Below are 19,839 nucleotides of genomic sequence, written 5' to 3'. Positions count from 1 at the left end.
TCATTTCTGATATTATATCAGTTTACAACAATACTGAGGATATTTTTTACTAAAAATAACATAAAACGTTTTTAAAAATACAGAAATGCTTTGTTAAAAAAAATGTAATGACTTTAAAACCCCTTACTACCTGAATTTATTTACAATTATATAAAAATGTATTATTTGTGTTTTTTTCTGTCATGCAGATGCTAAATTAAGTGGAGATTATTAATTTCAATATAGCACATACAATATCTATACATTTTGGTATGAGGCAAATTAGCGACATTAGGCATAATTGGGCATAATAGTAATTAAACAAATTCGGAAGCAAGTCTACAAGGGCTTAATTTGACCTTTTATTTGAGGAAACTAAAAGACTTTTGAAGAGCTTTAAAGATGAAATTTAGACTATTTGTATAAAGATTTATTCTGTGGATTTATAATACATTGTTGATACATAATCAAACATTTGGAAATGAGTTGGTAAAAACATGCTTTTTAGAGTCAAATGGCTGAAATAGTTTCTAAAATGAATTCAATAATCCCTCAACTTTAAAGTTGACTCATAAATCCAATCATATCCACCCCCCGACAAGAAAAACAAACACCCCGCTCTGTGACAGTAAAATTATTTATTAAAATCTCAAAACTTTATTCGCTCAGTCAAATAATTTAACGCAGTTTGTACAAAGCCAGAGACGGTTGACTCCTCGTATGGAACAGGCACGTAGAGAGACAAGTGAAGGCAGCGTCAGGAGGAAACCCATCAGTCAGGTTTTACAAAGATGATCCTCAGAAACATCAGAAAACAAAACAGAGAGAAAATCTGAGACGGTTTCACTCCAAGATGATAGAAAAATACTCAACTACATGATGGAAACACAAAGACTCATTTAAAACACTGAACAAAGAATTAAACATGAAATATAAAAAGGCCTTTAGTGTTTTCCCAGTAACAGTTTAAAAATATCTCAAAGTGGAGTTTAATCTCCTCGACACACTTTTACTCCTCAGAATTCATAATCATAAAATATATTCTTTAGCACAGAGTTTTCTCCTGTTTTCATGTCATCAGAAACCTGTGAGGCTCCATCCCAGTGATCTGATTGGCCTAAATCAGCTGCTGACTCGCTGTTTGGGCTTCTGAGCTGGATGCCAACATTGGAGGAAAAGTTAGAGACGACATCATCCTGCAGGATCAGTGCTGAAGAAAGCGTCTGTGGAACGACGTCGTTTTCTAAAGTGTGAGCGTAACAGCAGCCGGCTGACGGAGTGTGTTCTGATTGCATAGTTTCAGGTAGTTAAATAAGATAAGGCAGCACGGTGACAAATGATTGGAACCTCAACAACAGACTCTTATTTTGAAATGCCGCATTTCTTGTCTGAAGTTACTAAATGAAAATAAAGGCTAAATAAAGTGCCTCTTACTCTGAAATGTCCTACAACGGTGCGTTCAGGGTCCTCTATGAAAACTGTTACACCTGAAATGGGGACACACTGAAATGATAAATGTGATCACAGTTTAGAATAATGATGAGTCAGGTAGGAAAATGTTGAAACGATGCATTCATGATCATGACGTCTATTCCTCCGTCCTGTCTGTCTCTATCGGTGATGATGAGGTCGACTGATGTTCACACACACACACACACACACACACACACACACACACACACACACACACACAGCAGACCAGTGGAAGTGGTTGGTGTGTCTCTTTACCACACACACACACACACACTCCTGGTGTTGTTAGGGGTCTACGAAGGACACCATGATGTATCTGGTCCCTTTGGTGGTGGGCAGACCCTCGTGGTAGTGCGTCAGCCGGCCGGGGTGCATAAAGGACCAGCCCTTCCTGGGAGACTCCACCTGACAGTCGTAACGCAGGAACCTGCAGCCTCCACCCTGAAACACAGACCGTTACAGACACATCGTCACGTTGAACCGGTGCAGGCCGTCACTATCAGCGCTGGTGTTTGTTCTGAGGTACAGTTGTAACTTTCTCCTGAACCATCAACTGTTGAAGGTTTTCACTGGATTAGTGTGTGTGTGTGTGTGTGTGTGTGTGTGTGTGTGTGTGTGTGTGTGTGTGTGTGTGTGTGTGTGTGTGTGTGTACCTCGTAGTCCACGCCCTTACTGTTCAGGGCGACGTTGATGGTGAAGGTGGAGGAGTCATGATGTGGCCGCAGAGACGGCTGCTCGTCAGGACGGTAACGCACCACAAAGTTCATGATGGCCTGGGCCTGCACATACACAAGAGAGGACAGACGATAACAACTGTACCTTGGGGTAGTGCTGGACTGTAACTTGGGGTAGTGCTGGACTGTAACTTGGGGTAGTGCTGGACTGTAACTTGGGGTAGTGCTGGACTGTACCTTAGGGTAATAGCCAGGATAGAGTTTTTCAGTGACGGGGACGATGTACTCTTTGAGGAATTTCAGCCACTCCTTCTCAAATTCGATCTGGTTCATGTGGATATCCACAGTTGGGACATTTTCATAACCACCGGCCAGACGCTCGTCCTAAACAAACAGAAAAGACAAAACTTTCAAACTTCAATACTTTGTTCACTCATTTTTACCGTCTGTTTCACACACAGACAGACAGTCAGACAGACAGGTTACCTTGTGTGCTCCTCCAGACCATTGGCCATTGTGCTCCATGGTCTCCACCAGATGATCACACATCTTCTCTGAGAAGGCTGGAAACCAGTAAACATCTGGACAGGGCTGAGAGAGAGATCTGTGGTTAAGATTATTATTGAGAAACAGATGGCTGGTAGAACTCTGTGGCCTCATGTCTGAGAAAATGACTCTACTTCTCTCTTGATTTATTCCCTCAGTAAACATTGTAAACATGAGTTTATGGTCTCAATCTCTAGTTTCAAGTCTTCTTCAATACAGCATGATGTTCATTTAGTAAATGATGCTCCATTTAGAGTCAAACAGACCATAAAGCAGGGGATGCTTTAGGGCGGGGCTACACACTGATTGACAGGTCGACACCAGAGACGTATACGGCGTCACTAAAATGGCAAAATCTTATATTCAGTATATGGTAAAACTCTTTCTAGGTATTGTTCTGAACTAAAGTCAATTTTACACTACATTAATTGAAACAGTGGGAGGCAAAGAAAAAGATGAATTTGTTAATTCGTCAAGTTATTGGTTGGATTGTTGTTTAATGTTTTGTTACCTGCTGCACAAAGCTCTTCTCATCCTCAAAGATCTTGGAGTAGTTTTCACTGATGTACTTCTCCTTCCAGTCCTGCAAACACACACACATTTAGCCGGTGCTCTCATTCTGTATTTCAAGTATTCATGTTAATGTGTTGGTATGTTTTTCTGACCACAGGGTTGTCAAAGATCTGCCACATGTCTGGGTGAAGCCTGGACGTGTTGAAGTTGGACGACGCCACCAGACGACCAAACTCATCGCGGTTGGACACGAACATGAAGACTCCCTGTGGAAACACAGAGATGAGCTATAACGAGGCTCATAACATTCAGTTTCATTTTTCAAAAAGTCTCCAGCGTTTTATCCGTACATTTCCATTTGTCCAGAAATACACACTAGAAAAACAAACATGGGCTGCTACAATCAGGTCTGCGCTCTGCTCATGGGTAAAGTCATGCTTTGATAGTTGTGAGGTGAGCAGGTGTTCAGCAGGTCTTACCTGGTCTCTGATGCTCCTGCAGAACACCATGTCAGGGTCCATCCCCTCGTCCACGTACAGGTTCACCCGGGACAGTTTGGACCGCAGCACGCTGCCTTTGATCAGGTAGGCCTGGGTGATGTACGGCACGTTCCACAGACCACTACACACAAACAATCACAGGTTAACAGTATTCAACTCACCTGTGCTGTGAGAAAACCTTGGTTTATAGACACAGCTGAAGCATAAACCACTCCACTAAACTACTGTGTGCTCACATCCTCTTGGCCTGGACGATCTCGATGTAGTCTTCAGATCTGGAGTAGAACCCTTCAGGACTCAGAGCGCCCCAGAAGTTACTCCACAGCTTCCCGTGTCTGGACAGCATGGGAGCAATAACCGACCTGAGAGGAAACAGAGAATTTACTCTCGTAAAGCCAAAATATTGAAACATGTACATGGAGAATCTGGTTTGATTGTGAAGTCACCAGACTTTTAACGCTTTAATGCACAGGAAGATATGTTAATTATCCAGTTATATACTCCAGCTGCAGTAGCAACAGTTACAATCCAGTCCTGATCTGACAGTGCTTCTGGTTGTTATTGTTTTCAATGAGACTTAATTGCTTTGTATGCTGTTTTGCCTCACATTTTGTCGCTCTATGAGCATCGTGTTTTTACAGGAGCGCCCTGAACACATAAAGTAAAAAAAAAAGGTTAGTAGTGTGGACTGGTTGGGGTGTAGGGTAGTAGTGTGGACTTGTTGGGGTTTAGGGTAGTAGTGTGGACTTGTTGGGGTGTAGGGTAGTAGTGTGGACTTGTTGGGGTTTAGGGTAGTAGTGTGGACTTGTTGGGGTGTAGGGTAGTAGTGTGGACTTGTTGGGGTTTAGGGTAGTAGTGTGGACTTGTTGGGGTGTAGGGTAGTAGTGTGGACTTGTTGGGGTGTAGGGTAGTAGTGTGGACTTGTTGGGGTGTACTTATTGAATTTGTATTTGTTTACTGCACTTATCCTATTCGTAGTAGTTTGTAGCACTTACTATATTCGGACTAGTCTGTTGCAATTATTGTTTTCGTAGTAATCTGCCTCTGCACTATACTTTTGCTCTGGCTTATACTTTGAGATGCTTGTTTAAGAAAGGAGATGCACTTATGACTTCTGGTGACTAGTAGTTCTCTTGAATACCTATGTTGAATACACTTCCTGTAAGTCGCTTTGGATAAAAGCGTCTGCTAAATGACTGTAATGTAATGTAATGTAATGTAATGTGTAGGGTAGTAGTGTGGACTTGTTGGGGTTTAGGGTAGTAGTGTGGACTTGTTGGGGTGTAGGGTAGTAGTGTGGACTTGTTGGGGTTTAGGGTAGTAGTGTGGACTTGTTGGGGTGTAGGGTAGTAGTGTGGACTTGTAGGGTAGTAGTGTGGACTTGTTGGGGTGTAGGGTAGTAGTGTGGACTGGTTGGGGTGTAGGGTAGTAGTGTGGACTGGTTGGGGTGTAGGGTAGTAGTGTGGACTTGTAGGGTAGTAGTGTGGACTTGTAGGGTAGTAGTGTGGACTTGTTGGGGTTTAGGGTAGTAGTGTGGACTTGTAGGGTAGCAGTGTGGACTTGTTGGGGTGTAGGGTAGTAGTGTGGACTGGTTGGGGTGTAGGGTAGTAGTGTGGACTTGTAGGGTAGTAGTGTGGACTTGTTGGGGTGTAGGGTAGTAGTGTGGACTGGTTGGGGTGTAGGGTAGTAGTGTGGACTGGTTGGGGTGTAGGGTAGTAGTGTGGACTTGTTGGGGTGTAGGGTAGTAGTGTGGACTGGTTGGGGTGTAGGGTAGTAGTGTGGACTTGTTGGGGTGTAGGGTAGTAGTGTGGACTGGTTGGGGTGTAGGGTAGTAGTGTGGACTTGTAGGGTAGCAGTGTGGACTTGTTGGGGTGTAGGGTAGTAGTGTGGACTTGTTGGGGTGTAGGGTAGTAGTGTGGACTGGTTGGGGTGTAGGGTAGTAGTGTGGAGTCTTCAGTGTAAACAGGAGCTACGTACTTGTTTTCTTCGATGAGTATCCTCAGGGTGTCTGGATTGGTCAAGGCCACGTCGGAGTCGATGCTGAAGTAGTAGTCACACTCTGGATCCTTCTTACACGCCTCGCTGCAAACACACATACATGTACATATTATTAAAGATCTAGTATGTTCTTCTCAAATGGATCTCAAAGTCCATCCAACCATTATATCAAACATAAAATAGTTGTATTGTGCTCATTGTTACGTCAGAGTTGTACAGTCGATGAGTCATCTATTGATAATAGTTGAACTGTTTAGGTCTCCACTCACACAGCCATGGCTCTGGCCTTGTTCTCCTGAAGGTTCTCCTCCGGTCCGACCAGTAGGGCGTCGGGGAACAGTGCTCTGTGACGCTCCCAGAACCTCTGGATGTGGCGCTCGTGGTACACGACCTGGATCACAGGTAGATTAAAGGGATCAGAGCGGGATGGAACACGGCGGGTCACAACGGGTCGGATTATGTGAGTGACGTACGTTGTTGTGGACGAAGAGGCGGATCCTCGACGTCGGGTAGTTGAGCGTCGACAGTCGGTCCAGGAACTCCTCCATGAAGGGAGTTGGGTGCTCGATGAACACGGCGACGTACACCAGCGGCATCTCCTCGTCCTGACACACACACACACACACACACACACACACACACACACACACACACACACACACACACACACACACACACACACACACACACACACACACACACACACACACACACACACACACACAGTTTAACCCCTGTGAGGAGACAACACTCTGATCTTCTGCACCATCAGAGCGGTGAGCGTACCGGAGCGTCGTTGTAGAACAGCAGGTCGTCGTCACAGATCCCACAGCCGTCCTCAAAGGTCCACGCCGTGGGCACGTAGTTACCCAGGTAGTTCAGCTGCAGCTGCAGAGACAAAGAGACGGGTCATGTGACCTTCTGCTCACTTTATGGCACTCATCACATGATGTGGAGCTGGAACATAATCTCCTGGAGTTAAACTACAGAGGAGCAGTGTGGCGGTTGTCGTGGTGAAGCCGTCATATGACGTCATTGTGGCCTGAGAGTGAACATAAAAACACGGAAGGCTGTGATTGGTCGGTTACCTTGGTGGGGCCGTTGCCGTGGATGATGACAGGAAGCGTGTCGTAGGCTACGTTCCTGGCTCTGACCTTTGACCTCTCAAACTTCAGGACGACTTCCTCTGACGGACAGAGAAGTTCACATGTCACACACAGACATTATCTCTCTGTGTGTGTGTGTGTGTGTGTGTGTGTGTGTGTGTGTGTGTGTGTGTGTGTGTGTGTGTGTGTGTGTGTGTGTGTGTGTGTGTCTCACCAACAGCTCCGTTCAGATTCTGGAAGATTCTGGAGCGATGGTCCAGAGACATGTTGAACTTGGCCTGAAGAGACAAAGAGACAAGATATCATCATCATCATCTTCATCCTCCCCCTCTCCTCCCTCCCCCTTCTCTCCCGTCCTCCTCACCCTCTGTTTCTTGTCCAGGTAGATTTTGGTGTAGAACAGCTGGTCGTCATCGTTGTCTTTGTATTTCCACTGTTGAACCAGCGAGCTGAGATCTGAAGCAAAGCCGATGAACCCTGAACACACACACACACATTAACACACGCGTTAACACACCCACACATTAACACACCCACGCACGCACACACGTTAACACACACACGTTAACGCGCAGTTGGATTTAACAGGCGACACACACACACACACGCACACGGGGTCTGTTAACTCCTCTTCTTCCTACACACACGTCTTACCTCCTGAGTTGAGGTAGCGTTTCCCAGAATGCACCTCTGGATATTTGGAGGCCAGTCTCTGGTCGGGCCAGCAGAAACCCTCAGCGGAGAAAACAACTCGGTGACCCAGACGAGAGAACTTGGAGAGCAGATCCTCTGGACCCGACGCAAAGATCACGTCATAGCTGCAGAGAGAGTTTCAAAATAAAAGACACTCCAGTGTGAAAAAGAAGGGGAAGTACTTCAGAATAAAAGAAACAAATAGATCTTATTTGACTCTGCTTATTGAGTTAAACACAGCTCTTCTTTTGTAACAACATTTAAAAACTGTGGACCCAAAGAGACAGTCCTTCTTCTTCTATCACCAACAAAGACGTAGTTTTACTGAACAGGAATGTCTTTGAGAGAAAACTGAAGAATGGACGAGGACAAGAGAGGACAAAACAGGACAGGTGATGATAGTGGAGGATGGAAGAGGAGAGAATAGATAAGAATAGATAAGAACAGAGAAGAACAGGTGAGGACAGGTGAGTCAGATTTCACATTGAAAACAGAACAAAGGAACAACAGAGTTGAAAATGAGAATAAAGAGAAGAAGAAAAGGTGTGACAAAAGAGAAACGAGGACAGGTGTTATATCTCTCACACACACACACACACACACACACACACACACACACACACACACACACACACACACACACACACACACACACACACACACACACACACACACACACACACACACACACACACACACACACACACACACACGTTACCTGTCCACGAACATGACGACCATGTCCTTGTTGTCAGAGTGTTTGAGCAGCTCCGCCTTCAACCATCTGACCTTCTGACCTCCACCCACGGTCCGAGCCACGTCACCCCCTTCCACTGCTCGCCCAGACCCAGCACCTGAACACATCATCATCATCATCATCATCATCACCTTCATCTATTTTTTCCTTCATGATGATCAAACATCTGTATTTCCACTCATATCATCTCTCATTTCCCATCAGCATGTGGTAAAGATTTCAAGATGGACTGATCCAAACTCATCACACAGACATTATCTCTGTCTGTCTGTGTGTGTGTGTGTGTGTGTGTGTGTGTGTGTGTGTGTGTGTGTGTGTGTGTGTGTGTGTGTGTGTGTGTGTGTGTGTGTGTGTGTGTGTTACCTTCACAGTGTAGTTGAACTCTCTGGCCGTCCTCATGAAGCGTTTGAAGCCGTCAGTCTCCTCTGTTGCCGCGGTGATCACCAGCAGATTTTCTACACACACACACACACACACAGAGATGAGGTCATCAGACAGAATACATGTGACATCACACTGAGGAACCGCTCTGATTGGCTGTCTGATCCATGACATGAGGAAAGGTTGTCGTCTCATCAGGTACAATCAGTGGAGGAGGAAGTAAAAGTACTAATACTACAGTACTACAGTGTACTAATACTACAGTACTACAGTGTACTAATACTACAGTACTACAGTGTACTAATACTACAGTACTACAGTGTACTAATACTACAGTACTACAGTACTACAGTGTACTAATACTACAGTGTACTAATACTACAGTACTACAGTGTACTAATACTACAGTACTACAGTACTACAGTGTACTAATACTACAGTACTACAGTGTACTAATACTACAGTACTACAGTGTACTAATACTACAGTACTACAGTACTACAGTGTACTAATACTACAGTACTACAGTGTACTAATACTACAGTACTACAGTACTACAGTGTACTAATACTACAGTACTACAGTGTACTAATACTACAGTACTACAGTGTACTAATACGCCACTACATGAATGAAAATGAATGCAAATGCGGGACTAATAAAGGATTATCTTATCTTATACTACAGTACTACAGTGTACTAATACTACAGTACTACAGTGTACTAATACTACAGTACTACAGTACTACAGTGTACTAATACTACAGTACTACAGTGTACTAATACTACAGTACTACAGTACTACAGTGTACTAATACTACAGTACTACAGTGTACTAATACTACAGTACTACAGTGTACTAATACTACAGTGTACTAATACTACAGTACTACAGTGTACTAATACTACAGTACTACAGTACTACAGTGTACTAATACTACAGTACTACAGTGTACTAATACTACAGTACTACAGTACTACAGTGTACTAATACTACAGTACTACAGTGTACTAATACTACAGTACTACAGTACTACAGTGTACTAATACTACAGTACTACAGTGTACTAATACGCCACTACATGAATGAAAATGACTTAAACTAAAGTTGCAAAAGTATAATCATCAAAATATACTTAACCAAAAGTAAAAGTACACATAATGCAGAATATATATATATTTTTTTTTTAATTACTTCATCATTAATGTGTTCATCTCTTTAAAGGTGGAGCTCTTTTTAATAACTTTATTTACTGCTGGTAGTTTGTTCTGCAATAATACTTCATAATTTATTAGTTGATTATAGTTTGTGTTTAATAATAAAATTATTAAATATGTCTAGTGGAGTCGCAGAAAATGGAAATACTCAAGGTCTTAAAGTACTTCAAAACTGAACTTAAAATCTCCCTCCCTCCCTCCTACCTTCACTCCCTCCCTCCCTTCTCTTCCCCCTTCCTCCCTCCCCTCCCCCCCCTCCCTCCCCTCCCTCCCTCCTACCTCCCCTCCCTCCATCCTACCTCCCCTCCCTCCCTCCCTCCTACCTCCCCTCCCTCCCTTCTCTTCCCCCTTCCTCCCTCCTCCCTGCCTCCAGGCTTTCCGAAGAATTTGGTGAGAGTGAAATTCCTCTGAGAGGTTAGGGAGGTGAATAGCAGGAGGAGCAGGAGGGGTGAGGCAGAGAGGAGAGGAGTCCTTGGCGACAGAAGCCTCCTTGTCCTCAGTGGGTCCAGGTTTCCTTCAGCCCGGCTCTTTGAGGACAAACACTGAAACATCAGGTTTTTCAGTTTCTCTCCAGGAACTCTTTCTGGCAACAGAAGCTCTGTGACTGTGTCCGTGGATGGAGCACTATGTGGCAGCAGAGACCTAGGATCAGCTGCCACATAGCTGGTGATCATCTTCACTATTGATCATCTTCACTATTGATCATCTTCACTATTGATCATCTTCACTATTGATCAGCTCATGTGTTTGTCCGACCAACAACTAAAACCCAAAGAGATCAGTTTACTGAGATATGAACCGGAGATATCTGGATTTTGGAGATTAATTAATTAACTAAATTAGTAGATTAATAATCGATGAATCAATTAACTGATTTATTCTCAGACTAAAAGGATAAATATTCAAACATTTGTCATTAAATGGTTTTAAAACGTGTCATAAAGGACTCGAGTGGCATTTAATGATGATACATTTTAATAACATTTATTTTAATAAACATCACTATTATTAGATATGTTTTTAATATTTATTTAGTCTCTTAATGTGTTTTATTGTATCTGTTCTTTTCTCCTGCAGCTGTAACATCCACAGAAATCAATAAAGTTTTATCTAAACTCATTTAAAGTATTTATCACCTCGTTAATGTGGATGTTTAACAATATTCATCAATCTGATGTCCTGCTGAGAGTCGATGCTGATCTGACTTTAATAATTAATTATCCAGGATATTTACTGTTTTATTACATAAGTTTATATTTTAATTATCACATAATGAGACGGAGGATTTTATCAGGAGGGAAAATACAAAACACCAGAACTACTTCATGAAAACACACACAGCTGTGCTCGGGAGTTAAACTACCAACACACACACACACACACGGACACACACAGCTGTCCAACACACACACACACACACACACACACACACACACGGACACACACAGCTGTCCAAACACACACACTGCATGTTAAACTTCACACTCTGTACTCAACACAAAGTACTCTGTGTTGTTTTTACTTTACTGTATTTTGTTCCTGTTTTATTTTATTTATTCCATTTTTTTGTTGACTTTAAACTGTTGAATTTGGCAAAACGATCCCTTAAGACTTTTAATCTATTTTTATTATTTATTATTATTATTAATTAATTCTCATGTTGTTACATTTACTTTTATCTTTTCTTGTCTGAGCTGTTTTAATGTTTCTCTATAAGTGAAGTTGGGTGGAGATGTGGGCGGTGTTCAGAAGTCTAGAAGGTTCCTTCACTGACAACGATCCAGATCACATCTCTAACACTAAGAAGTTATATTTATATATATTATATTAAGGGATTATTCAGAATATATGCTAGTCAAAAGACACATCGTCTTCTTCACTGGTGGAACTAGTATTTAAATATTTACTGTAGTAACAAAAGCAAAAGTCTAATTTAAAAATCTGTTTCAAGTAAAAGTATGAAGTATTATCAGCTAAATGTACTTTAAGCATTCAAGTAAAAGTATGAAGTATTATCAGCTAAATGTACTTTAAGCATTAAAGTAAAAGTATGAAGTATTATCAGCTAAATGTACTTTAAGCATTAAAGTAAAAGTATGACGTATTATCAGCTAAATGTACTTTAAGCATTAAAGTAAAAGTATGTATTAAGTAAATTATTTAAGCATTAAAGTAAAAGTATGAAGTATTATCAGCTAAATGTACTTTAAGCATTCAAGTAAAAGTATGAAGTATTATCAGCATTAAAGTAAAAGTATGAAGTATTATCAGCATTAAAGTAAAAGTACTCATGCACTCTTTTGAATGAATTAAAAGGTATTTTACATACAGTCAGGTGTTCTTTTCCTCCATAACACTGCTTTATATTATACTTATATGTATTAATATGTAATGTTAAGAGGTAGTAGAGGTAAAGGACACTATTCACATTAATCTAAATAATGAATAAAGAAACTCTTTGATTTCTTCCCTTTATCAAAGCTTTTACATTTAAAGGGAAACATAATAAAATCATAATCATGTAATAAACACAGTGTAGAGTTAATTAAAGTTAATTAAAGTGAGTGAATGAACAAGCAGCCCTTCATTGATCTCTGCTCGTCACTGCGCATGCGCGGCCGTGACGTCACTCGGAGCCCGGAGACCCGGAGGTCCGCTGGCCGCGCAGGGACCCTCCGGAGCGGCCTTACCTGGGGAGAGGCTCCGCTGCTGGGCCGACACGGAGCTCTGGAAGAAGGCGAGAGCCAGCAGGCCGAGCAGACGACAGGAAAACATGGCGGCTGCACAAGAAACGCGTTAACGGCGGCGCGCAGACTGATCACCGTGGTCCTCCGGAGCTCCCGTCCTCACTCCATCAGCTCCCTCTGACGATCCCGAGCGGCTCGCAAATCTCGCGTCTTATCGCGATGACAGAAGAATGTCAACAGAAGCCACAAAGTAATCCCGCCCGCCCACTTTGTTAGAGCGTCAGCCAATGAGGAGTGCAGGTGCTTTGATTGACGGGCCCACGGAGCGAATCAGCGCGCAGGAGCGGCTCCACGCGAGCCAATCAGAGGAGGACAAATGGAGAAGAGGGGGCGGGGCTTTCTCTCTCTCACTTTATGTGGAATTCAGTTCGTGAAAAGTCTCTGCCACGTCTGAAGCATTCCTGAGAGAGAGAGGGAGAGAGACATAGAGAGAGAGAGGGAGAGAGAGAGAGACATAGAAAGAGAGAGACATAGAGAGAGAGAGGGAGAGGGGCGGGGCTTATCACATGACAAAAACACACTCTTTAGTTATTCATCTTCATAAAACACTATGGCTTCATGTTATTACTATTACTACCACAATCACACCTATTATTAGCATGTAAAGAACTATACTACACTACATTATTTACATAACAAGTATAATCAACTAATTAATGCATCAATAACTATAATAGAACAAATATAACATATATTACTCTGCATCATGAGTACTTCTACTTTTAGATAAGATAAGATAAGATAATCCTTTATTAGTCCCGCAGCGGGGACATTTACAGGATTACAGCAGCAAAGAGGATAGTGCAAAACAAGAGACATAGTAAATAAAATAAAAACACAAGATCAAAATAAGTATTATAAATAAGCAAATGAGCAATAAAAAACAGTAAAAAAACAGTAAAGAACAGTAGAGAATCCACAGTAATATTATATATACAGACAGAAACTATTATAAATTATAAATATTGTATTGCACAGTGTATTAGTGTATTAGTGTCATGTGGTCTGCTGGGAGCAGAGCTGGTTGTGCAGCCTGACAGCAGCAGGAAGGAAGGACTTGCGGTACCTCTCCTCTTTTGGTACTTTATGTACATTTTGATTATTATTTTACTTTTATTTAACTAACATTTTGAATGCATGGCTTCAACTTATAACTGAGTATTCATACACTGTGGTACACTGTGGTATTAGTACTTTTACTTAATCAAAAGATCTGAGTACTTGTTCTACTATTATGCATACATGTATTCAATATTTCTCTTCTCAATTTATTATTTAATATTTATTATTATTTATTATAAATATTTATATATAAATATTTATCTATTTTCATTTCATATTATATTTATATTTATATAATATATAATATAGTATAAAATATTATATAATATATATATATATTTAATACTTTTGTTTTATTTAAAATAAATATTGCACCAAAACATTACAATATAATTCACAAAAGCAGACTGAATAATATTTAAAAATAAAATTAATTATTTGAAAAAAATAAGTTTATAATCAAATTTATTATTTAATATGTATTATTATTTATTATAAATATTTATATATAAATATTTATATTTATCTATTTTCATTTTATATTATATTTATATAATATATAATATAGTATAAAATATAATATAATATATATATATTTAATACTTTATTTTTATTTAAAATAAATATTGCACCAAAACATTACAATATAATTCTCAAAAGCAGACTGAATAATATTTAAAAATAAAATTAATTATTGAAAAAAAATAAGTTTATAATCACATTTATTATTTAATATTTATTATTATTTATTATAAATATTTATATATAAATATTTATATTTATCTATTTTCATTTTATATTATATTTATATAATATAGTATAAAATATAATGTAATATATGTATATATTTAATACTTTATTTTTTTTTAAAATAAATATTGCACCAAAACATTACAATATAATTCTCAAAAGCAGACTGAAATTTTTTTATAATATAATTAATTTTTGAAAAAAAATAAGTTTATAATCAAATTTATTATTTAATATTTATTATTATTTATTATAAATATTTATATATACATATTTATCTATTTTCATTTTATATTATATTTATACAATATAATATATAATATAATATGTAATATAGTATAAAATATTATATATATATATATATATATATATATATATTTAATACTTTATTTTTATTTAAAATAAATATTGCACCAAAACATTAAAATATAATTCTCAAAAGCAGACTGAAGAATATTAAAAAATAAAATTAATTATCGAACAAAAACAAGTTTATAATCATTTAAAACCATGAAGGAATACAGTAAATATAAGTCATCTTTTTTTTTTAAACTACATTCATGAATGGAAATAAAACATAAAAAAATATAAGACGACATCTTTAGAAGAAAGTTGTCTCAAATCAATACACTTATAATATAATTCTTATAGGCTTTATTATCTCTAAGATAATGAACCGTGCGTGACGTCAGCAGGCCACGCCCCGCTGCGTCCCGTTGTCACGGCAGCGCGTCACCAGCAGAGACGCGTCACCAGCAGAGACGCGTCACCGTGAGAACATGAGGCCGAGGTTCTTCACCCCCGCGGAGGTGTCCGCTCACAACACCGCGGCCGACCTGTGGCTCTCGTTCCTGGGCAGAGTGTGTGACCTCACCCCGCTGATGGAGCAGCACAAAGGTGAGCTCCACACCTGCAGCTGAGAAAGAGGACAAATGTTTAAAAACATGATTTTATTATTTATTATTATATTATTATATTATTATATTATTATATTATTTACATTATTTAGTTCCAACCTTACCTTCCAGAGATAATCTCCTCTTTACTGCATTTATCTAAAGCTATGGTTACCAGGTCACTTTTTACATCCAAAACATGTGTTTATTAAATATGATGCATTTTCTTAGATTAAATACTAAACAGCATATTAAACACAAGCAAGAAGAATACTACTTACTACTTATTAATGTAGCACTAATTATAATACAGAAATAAATAAAATAATTCTTATTTATATAAAATTAACATAGAAATACATATACATATTCAAATATCTATATTTATAAACATATATGGGGTGTGAAAGTGTTGTGATAAATATCTACTGTGTGTTTAGTCTCATACTGATGTTAAATATAAATGTAAGTGTTTCATACAGATGTTAATAAAGATATAATACAGATGTTAATAAAGATATAATACAGATGTTAATAAAGATATAATACAGATGTTAATAAAGATATTAATAAAGATATAATACAGATGTTAATAAAGATATAATACAGATGTTAAAGATATAATAAAGATATAATACAGATGTTAATAAAGATATAATAAGTTAATGTTAATAAAGATATAATACAGATGTTAATAAAGATATAATAAAGTTAATATAATACAGATGTTAATAAAGATATAATACAGATGTTAATAAAGATATAATACAGATGTTAATAAAGATATAATACAGATGTTAATAAAGATATAATACAGATGTTAATAAAGATGTTAATAAAGATATAATACAGATGTTAATAAAGATATAATACAGATGTTAATAAAGATATAATACAGATGTTAATAAAGATATAATACAGATGTTGTTAATAAAGATATAATACAGATGTTAATAAAGATATAATACAGATGATATTAATAAAGATATAATACAGATATTAATAAAGATATAATACAGATGTTAATAAAGATATAATACAGATGTTAATAAAGATATAATACAGATGTTAATAAAGATATAATACAGATGTTAATAAAGATATAATACAGATGTTAATAAAGATATAATACAGATGTTAATAAAGATATAATACAGATGTTGAATAAAGATATAATACAGATATTAATAAAGATATAATACAGATATTAATAAAGATATAATACAGATGTTAATAAAGATATAATACAGATATTAATAAAGATATAATACAGATATTAATAAGAGATATAATACAGATATTAATAAAGATATAATACAGATGTTAATAAAGATATAATACAGATGTTAATAAAGATATAATACAGATGTTTAAAGAATAAAGATATAATACAGATATTAATAAAGATATAATACAGATATTAATAAAGATATAATACAGATGTTAATAAAGATATAAAGATGTTAATAAAGATATAATACAGATATTAATAAAGATATAATACAGATGTTAATAAAGATATAATACAGATGTTGAATAAAGATATAATACAGATGTTAATAAAGATATAATACAGATGTTAATAAAGATATAATACAGATGTTAATAAAGATATAATACAGATGTTAATAAAGATATAATAGATGTTAATAAAGATATAATACAGATGTTAATAAAGATATAATACAGATGTTAATAAAGATATAATACAGATATTAATAAAGATATAATACAGATGTTAATAAAGATATAATACAGATGTTGAATAAATATATAATACAGATGTTAATAAAGATATAATACAGATGTTAATAAAGATATAATACAGATGTTGAATAAAGATATAATACAGATGTTAATAAAGATATAATACAGATGTTAATAAAGATATAATACAGATGTTAATAAAGATATAATACAGATGTTAATAAAGATATAATACAGATGTTGACCCTTGTTCCCGTAGGAGACGCTCTGCTGTTACCCATCATGGAGTCTGCAGGAAAAGACATCAGCAGCTGGTTCGACCCTGAAACCAAAGACGTGAGCGTTAAACAAAGCAGCCAATCAGAGAGCAGCTCTCAGCTCCTTTCTCACCTGCGTGTCTCTGTCCTCCGTCCTCAGGTGCTCACATACGTGGATCCCCTGACGAACTGTGTGAGGTACTACACCCCCAGGGGGCGCTTCGTGCACGTCCCCCCCGCCGGCCCTCGCTCCGACTGGGCCAGTGACGTGGGCCGGCCCTGGTGGAGCGACGAACGCTACCAGGTGGGACGTCTGTCGGCCAAGACCAGGTGGATACGAATCATCAACACGCTGACCTCACAGGAGCAGCGCCTGCAGGTGAACTGTCCACACACCTCACCTGAGCAGGTAACCCTCACCTGAGCAGGTAACCTCGCCTGAGCAGGTAACCCTCACCTGAGCAGGTAACCTCGCCTGAGCAGGTAACCTCGCCTGAGCAGGTAACCCTCACCTGAGCAGGTAACCCTCGCCTGAGCAGGTAACCCTCACCTGAGCAGGTAACCTCGCCTGAGCAGGTAACCTCGCCTGAGCAGGTAACCCTCACCTGAGCAGGTAACCCTCGCCTGAGAGCAGGTAACCCTCACCTGAGCAGGTAACCCTCACCTGAGCAGGTAAGAGCAGGTAACCCTCGCCTGAGCAGGTAACCTCGCCTGAGCAGGTAACCCTCACCTGAGCAGGTAACCCTCGCCTGAGCAGGTAACCCTCACCTGAGCAGGTAACCTCTCCTGAGCAGGTAACCCTCACCTGAGCAGGTAACCCTCACCTGAGCAGGTAACCCTCGCCTGAGCAGGTAACCCCTCGCCTGAGCAGGTAACCCCTCACCTGAGCAGGTAACCCTCGCCTGAGCAGGTAACCCTCACCTGAGCAGGTAACCCTCGCCTGAGCAGGTAACCCCTCGCCTGAGCAGGTAACCCTAACTGTTCAAGTACCCCAATTCTTCTGAGGTACCTCACCTTCTGAGGTAACCCTCGCCTGCTGAGTTTTATTCTTACCTGCCCCAGTACCCCTCACCTGCTCAGGTACAAACACAGTGAGACCCTGAAGGTGGCGCTAGAGGAAGCGTTCTTTCTTTGACAGAGGATTTGTGGTGGCTGAAACATCGGACTCTGAGCTTTAGGATCATGAATTCATTCTGCTGCTCCTCAGGTGTGTTCAGAGGAGACGATGGCTGAGATCCTCCAGCGTTACCTGCGCTTCAACGCTCACGCCTGCAGCTACACCTGGAAACACGGCGGCGTGCGTCTGGACATGAGCCGGACGCTCAGCGAGAACAACGTGCCCGACGACGACCTCCAGCTCCAACACCTCCGACTGGACCGAGACCTCTTCAGCCCCGCCGTCCTGCTCCACTACAACGATGACCTCACTGAGGGCTGACCTCTGACCCCACCACGCTGTGACCTCTGACCCCACCACCAGCATGTTAAATGTTCATGATTTATTCTGTTGATCTCAACATGACTTTATCTCTGATTTATTAGTAAAAATATGGATTTTGACTTTAATCTTGAGAATCTCTCTTCACTTACTTTGATGGATTGTGATGAAATGTGGTTCATCATTCAGGGAGAATTATAACCGTGATGATGATGAACTAAAGACATTCAATCAGCTGGACACTGTGTTCTACATCCCTGTGAAAACCTTGGTAAAAACGCACCTTTTTTATTTGGCTTTGCTAGATATTGATGTGATTAGAAGTGTTGATTATGCTTAACTTATTTTATCTCTTTTTCTGTAAGCACTTTGGAAACCCTGTTTGTTTAAACTGCTATATAAATGATTGGATTGTTCACTGATAACTAGCTAACGTTAGCATGCTAATATTAGCATTAGCTGATTATGCTAACATAAGCTTGACTCTGTGTTCACTGATAACTAGCTAACATTAGCATGCTAATATTAGCATTAGCTGATTATGCTAACATAAGCTTGACTCTGTGTTCACTGATAACTAGCTAACATTAGCATGCTAATATTAGCATTAGCTGATTATGCTAACATAAGCTGGACTCTGTGTTCACTGATAACTAGCTAACATTAGCATGCTAATATTAGCATTAGCTGATTATGCTAACATAAGCTGGACTCTGTGTTCACTGATAACTAGCTAATGTTAGCATGCTAATATTAGCATTAAAGGGGTTCCACCACAGCGTGTCTCCAGGTGTTGGGTTCTCTGTTGTTTTAAAATCAGTGACCATGGTTTCAACTGAATTGCGTTGCTAGGCAACATCTTGGGTCCACGCTTACTTCCCTGTCAGCTGATGGACGTCACATACAGCACAACAAAGGCGTCTGTCATCAGGAAATAAACTGACACCTGAGGAATGTGTACATGTACGGCTGTGAGGCGGTCTATAAAGCCAAATGTCCTGAGGTGCATTGTGGGTAATGTTTGCTTTCTACACGTTATGGAAGTGTCATGCTCTTTGAACATGTCAACATGGTCACTGTTAGCATGTTAGCATTTATCTCAAAGCAGCGCTCTGCCCCAGTAGATAATCACATAAAGGTAGAA

At 39.2% G+C, this 19,839-nt stretch overlaps 2 protein-coding genes across 2 annotated transcripts; one reads left to right on the top strand and one right to left on the bottom strand.

Annotated features, from left to right (window-relative positions):
• Positions 1–477: 477 nt before the first annotated feature.
• On the bottom strand, positions 478–12,835 carry plod3 (procollagen-lysine, 2-oxoglutarate 5-dioxygenase 3). Its single transcript, XM_054601010.1, is given in 20 exon segments — positions 478–1,893; positions 2,106–2,231; positions 2,364–2,510; positions 2,613–2,717; positions 3,184–3,255; positions 3,338–3,451; positions 3,665–3,806; positions 3,922–4,047; positions 5,663–5,767; positions 5,953–6,074; positions 6,157–6,288; positions 6,470–6,571; positions 6,772–6,869; positions 7,004–7,067; positions 7,154–7,266; positions 7,444–7,607; positions 8,201–8,312; positions 8,315–8,336; positions 8,603–8,694; positions 12,529–12,835. Coding segments are annotated over 20 exon segments (2,199 nt in total). The 5' UTR covers positions 12,614–12,835; the 3' UTR covers positions 478–1,737.
• A 2,151-nt stretch (positions 12,836–14,986) lies between these two features.
• On the top strand, positions 14,987–18,921 carry LOC129093701 (cytochrome b5 domain-containing protein 1). The gene is made up of 4 exons (XM_054601791.1): positions 14,987–15,294; positions 17,260–17,336; positions 17,418–17,636; positions 18,465–18,921. Exons 1-4 carry the CDS (start codon positions 15,177–15,179, stop codon positions 18,693–18,695), a joined length of 645 nt encoding a protein of 214 aa, XP_054457766.1. The 5' UTR covers positions 14,987–15,176; the 3' UTR covers positions 18,696–18,921.
• The last annotated feature ends 918 nt before the right edge of the window (positions 18,922–19,839 follow it).

This window comes from Anoplopoma fimbria, chromosome 7 (assembly GCF_027596085.1).
Source record: "Anoplopoma fimbria isolate UVic2021 breed Golden Eagle Sablefish chromosome 7, Afim_UVic_2022, whole genome shotgun sequence".
NCBI classification, from domain to species: Eukaryota; Metazoa; Chordata; class Actinopteri; order Perciformes; family Anoplopomatidae; genus Anoplopoma; species Anoplopoma fimbria.
This window is presented reverse-complemented; position numbering and strand designations above follow the sequence as displayed.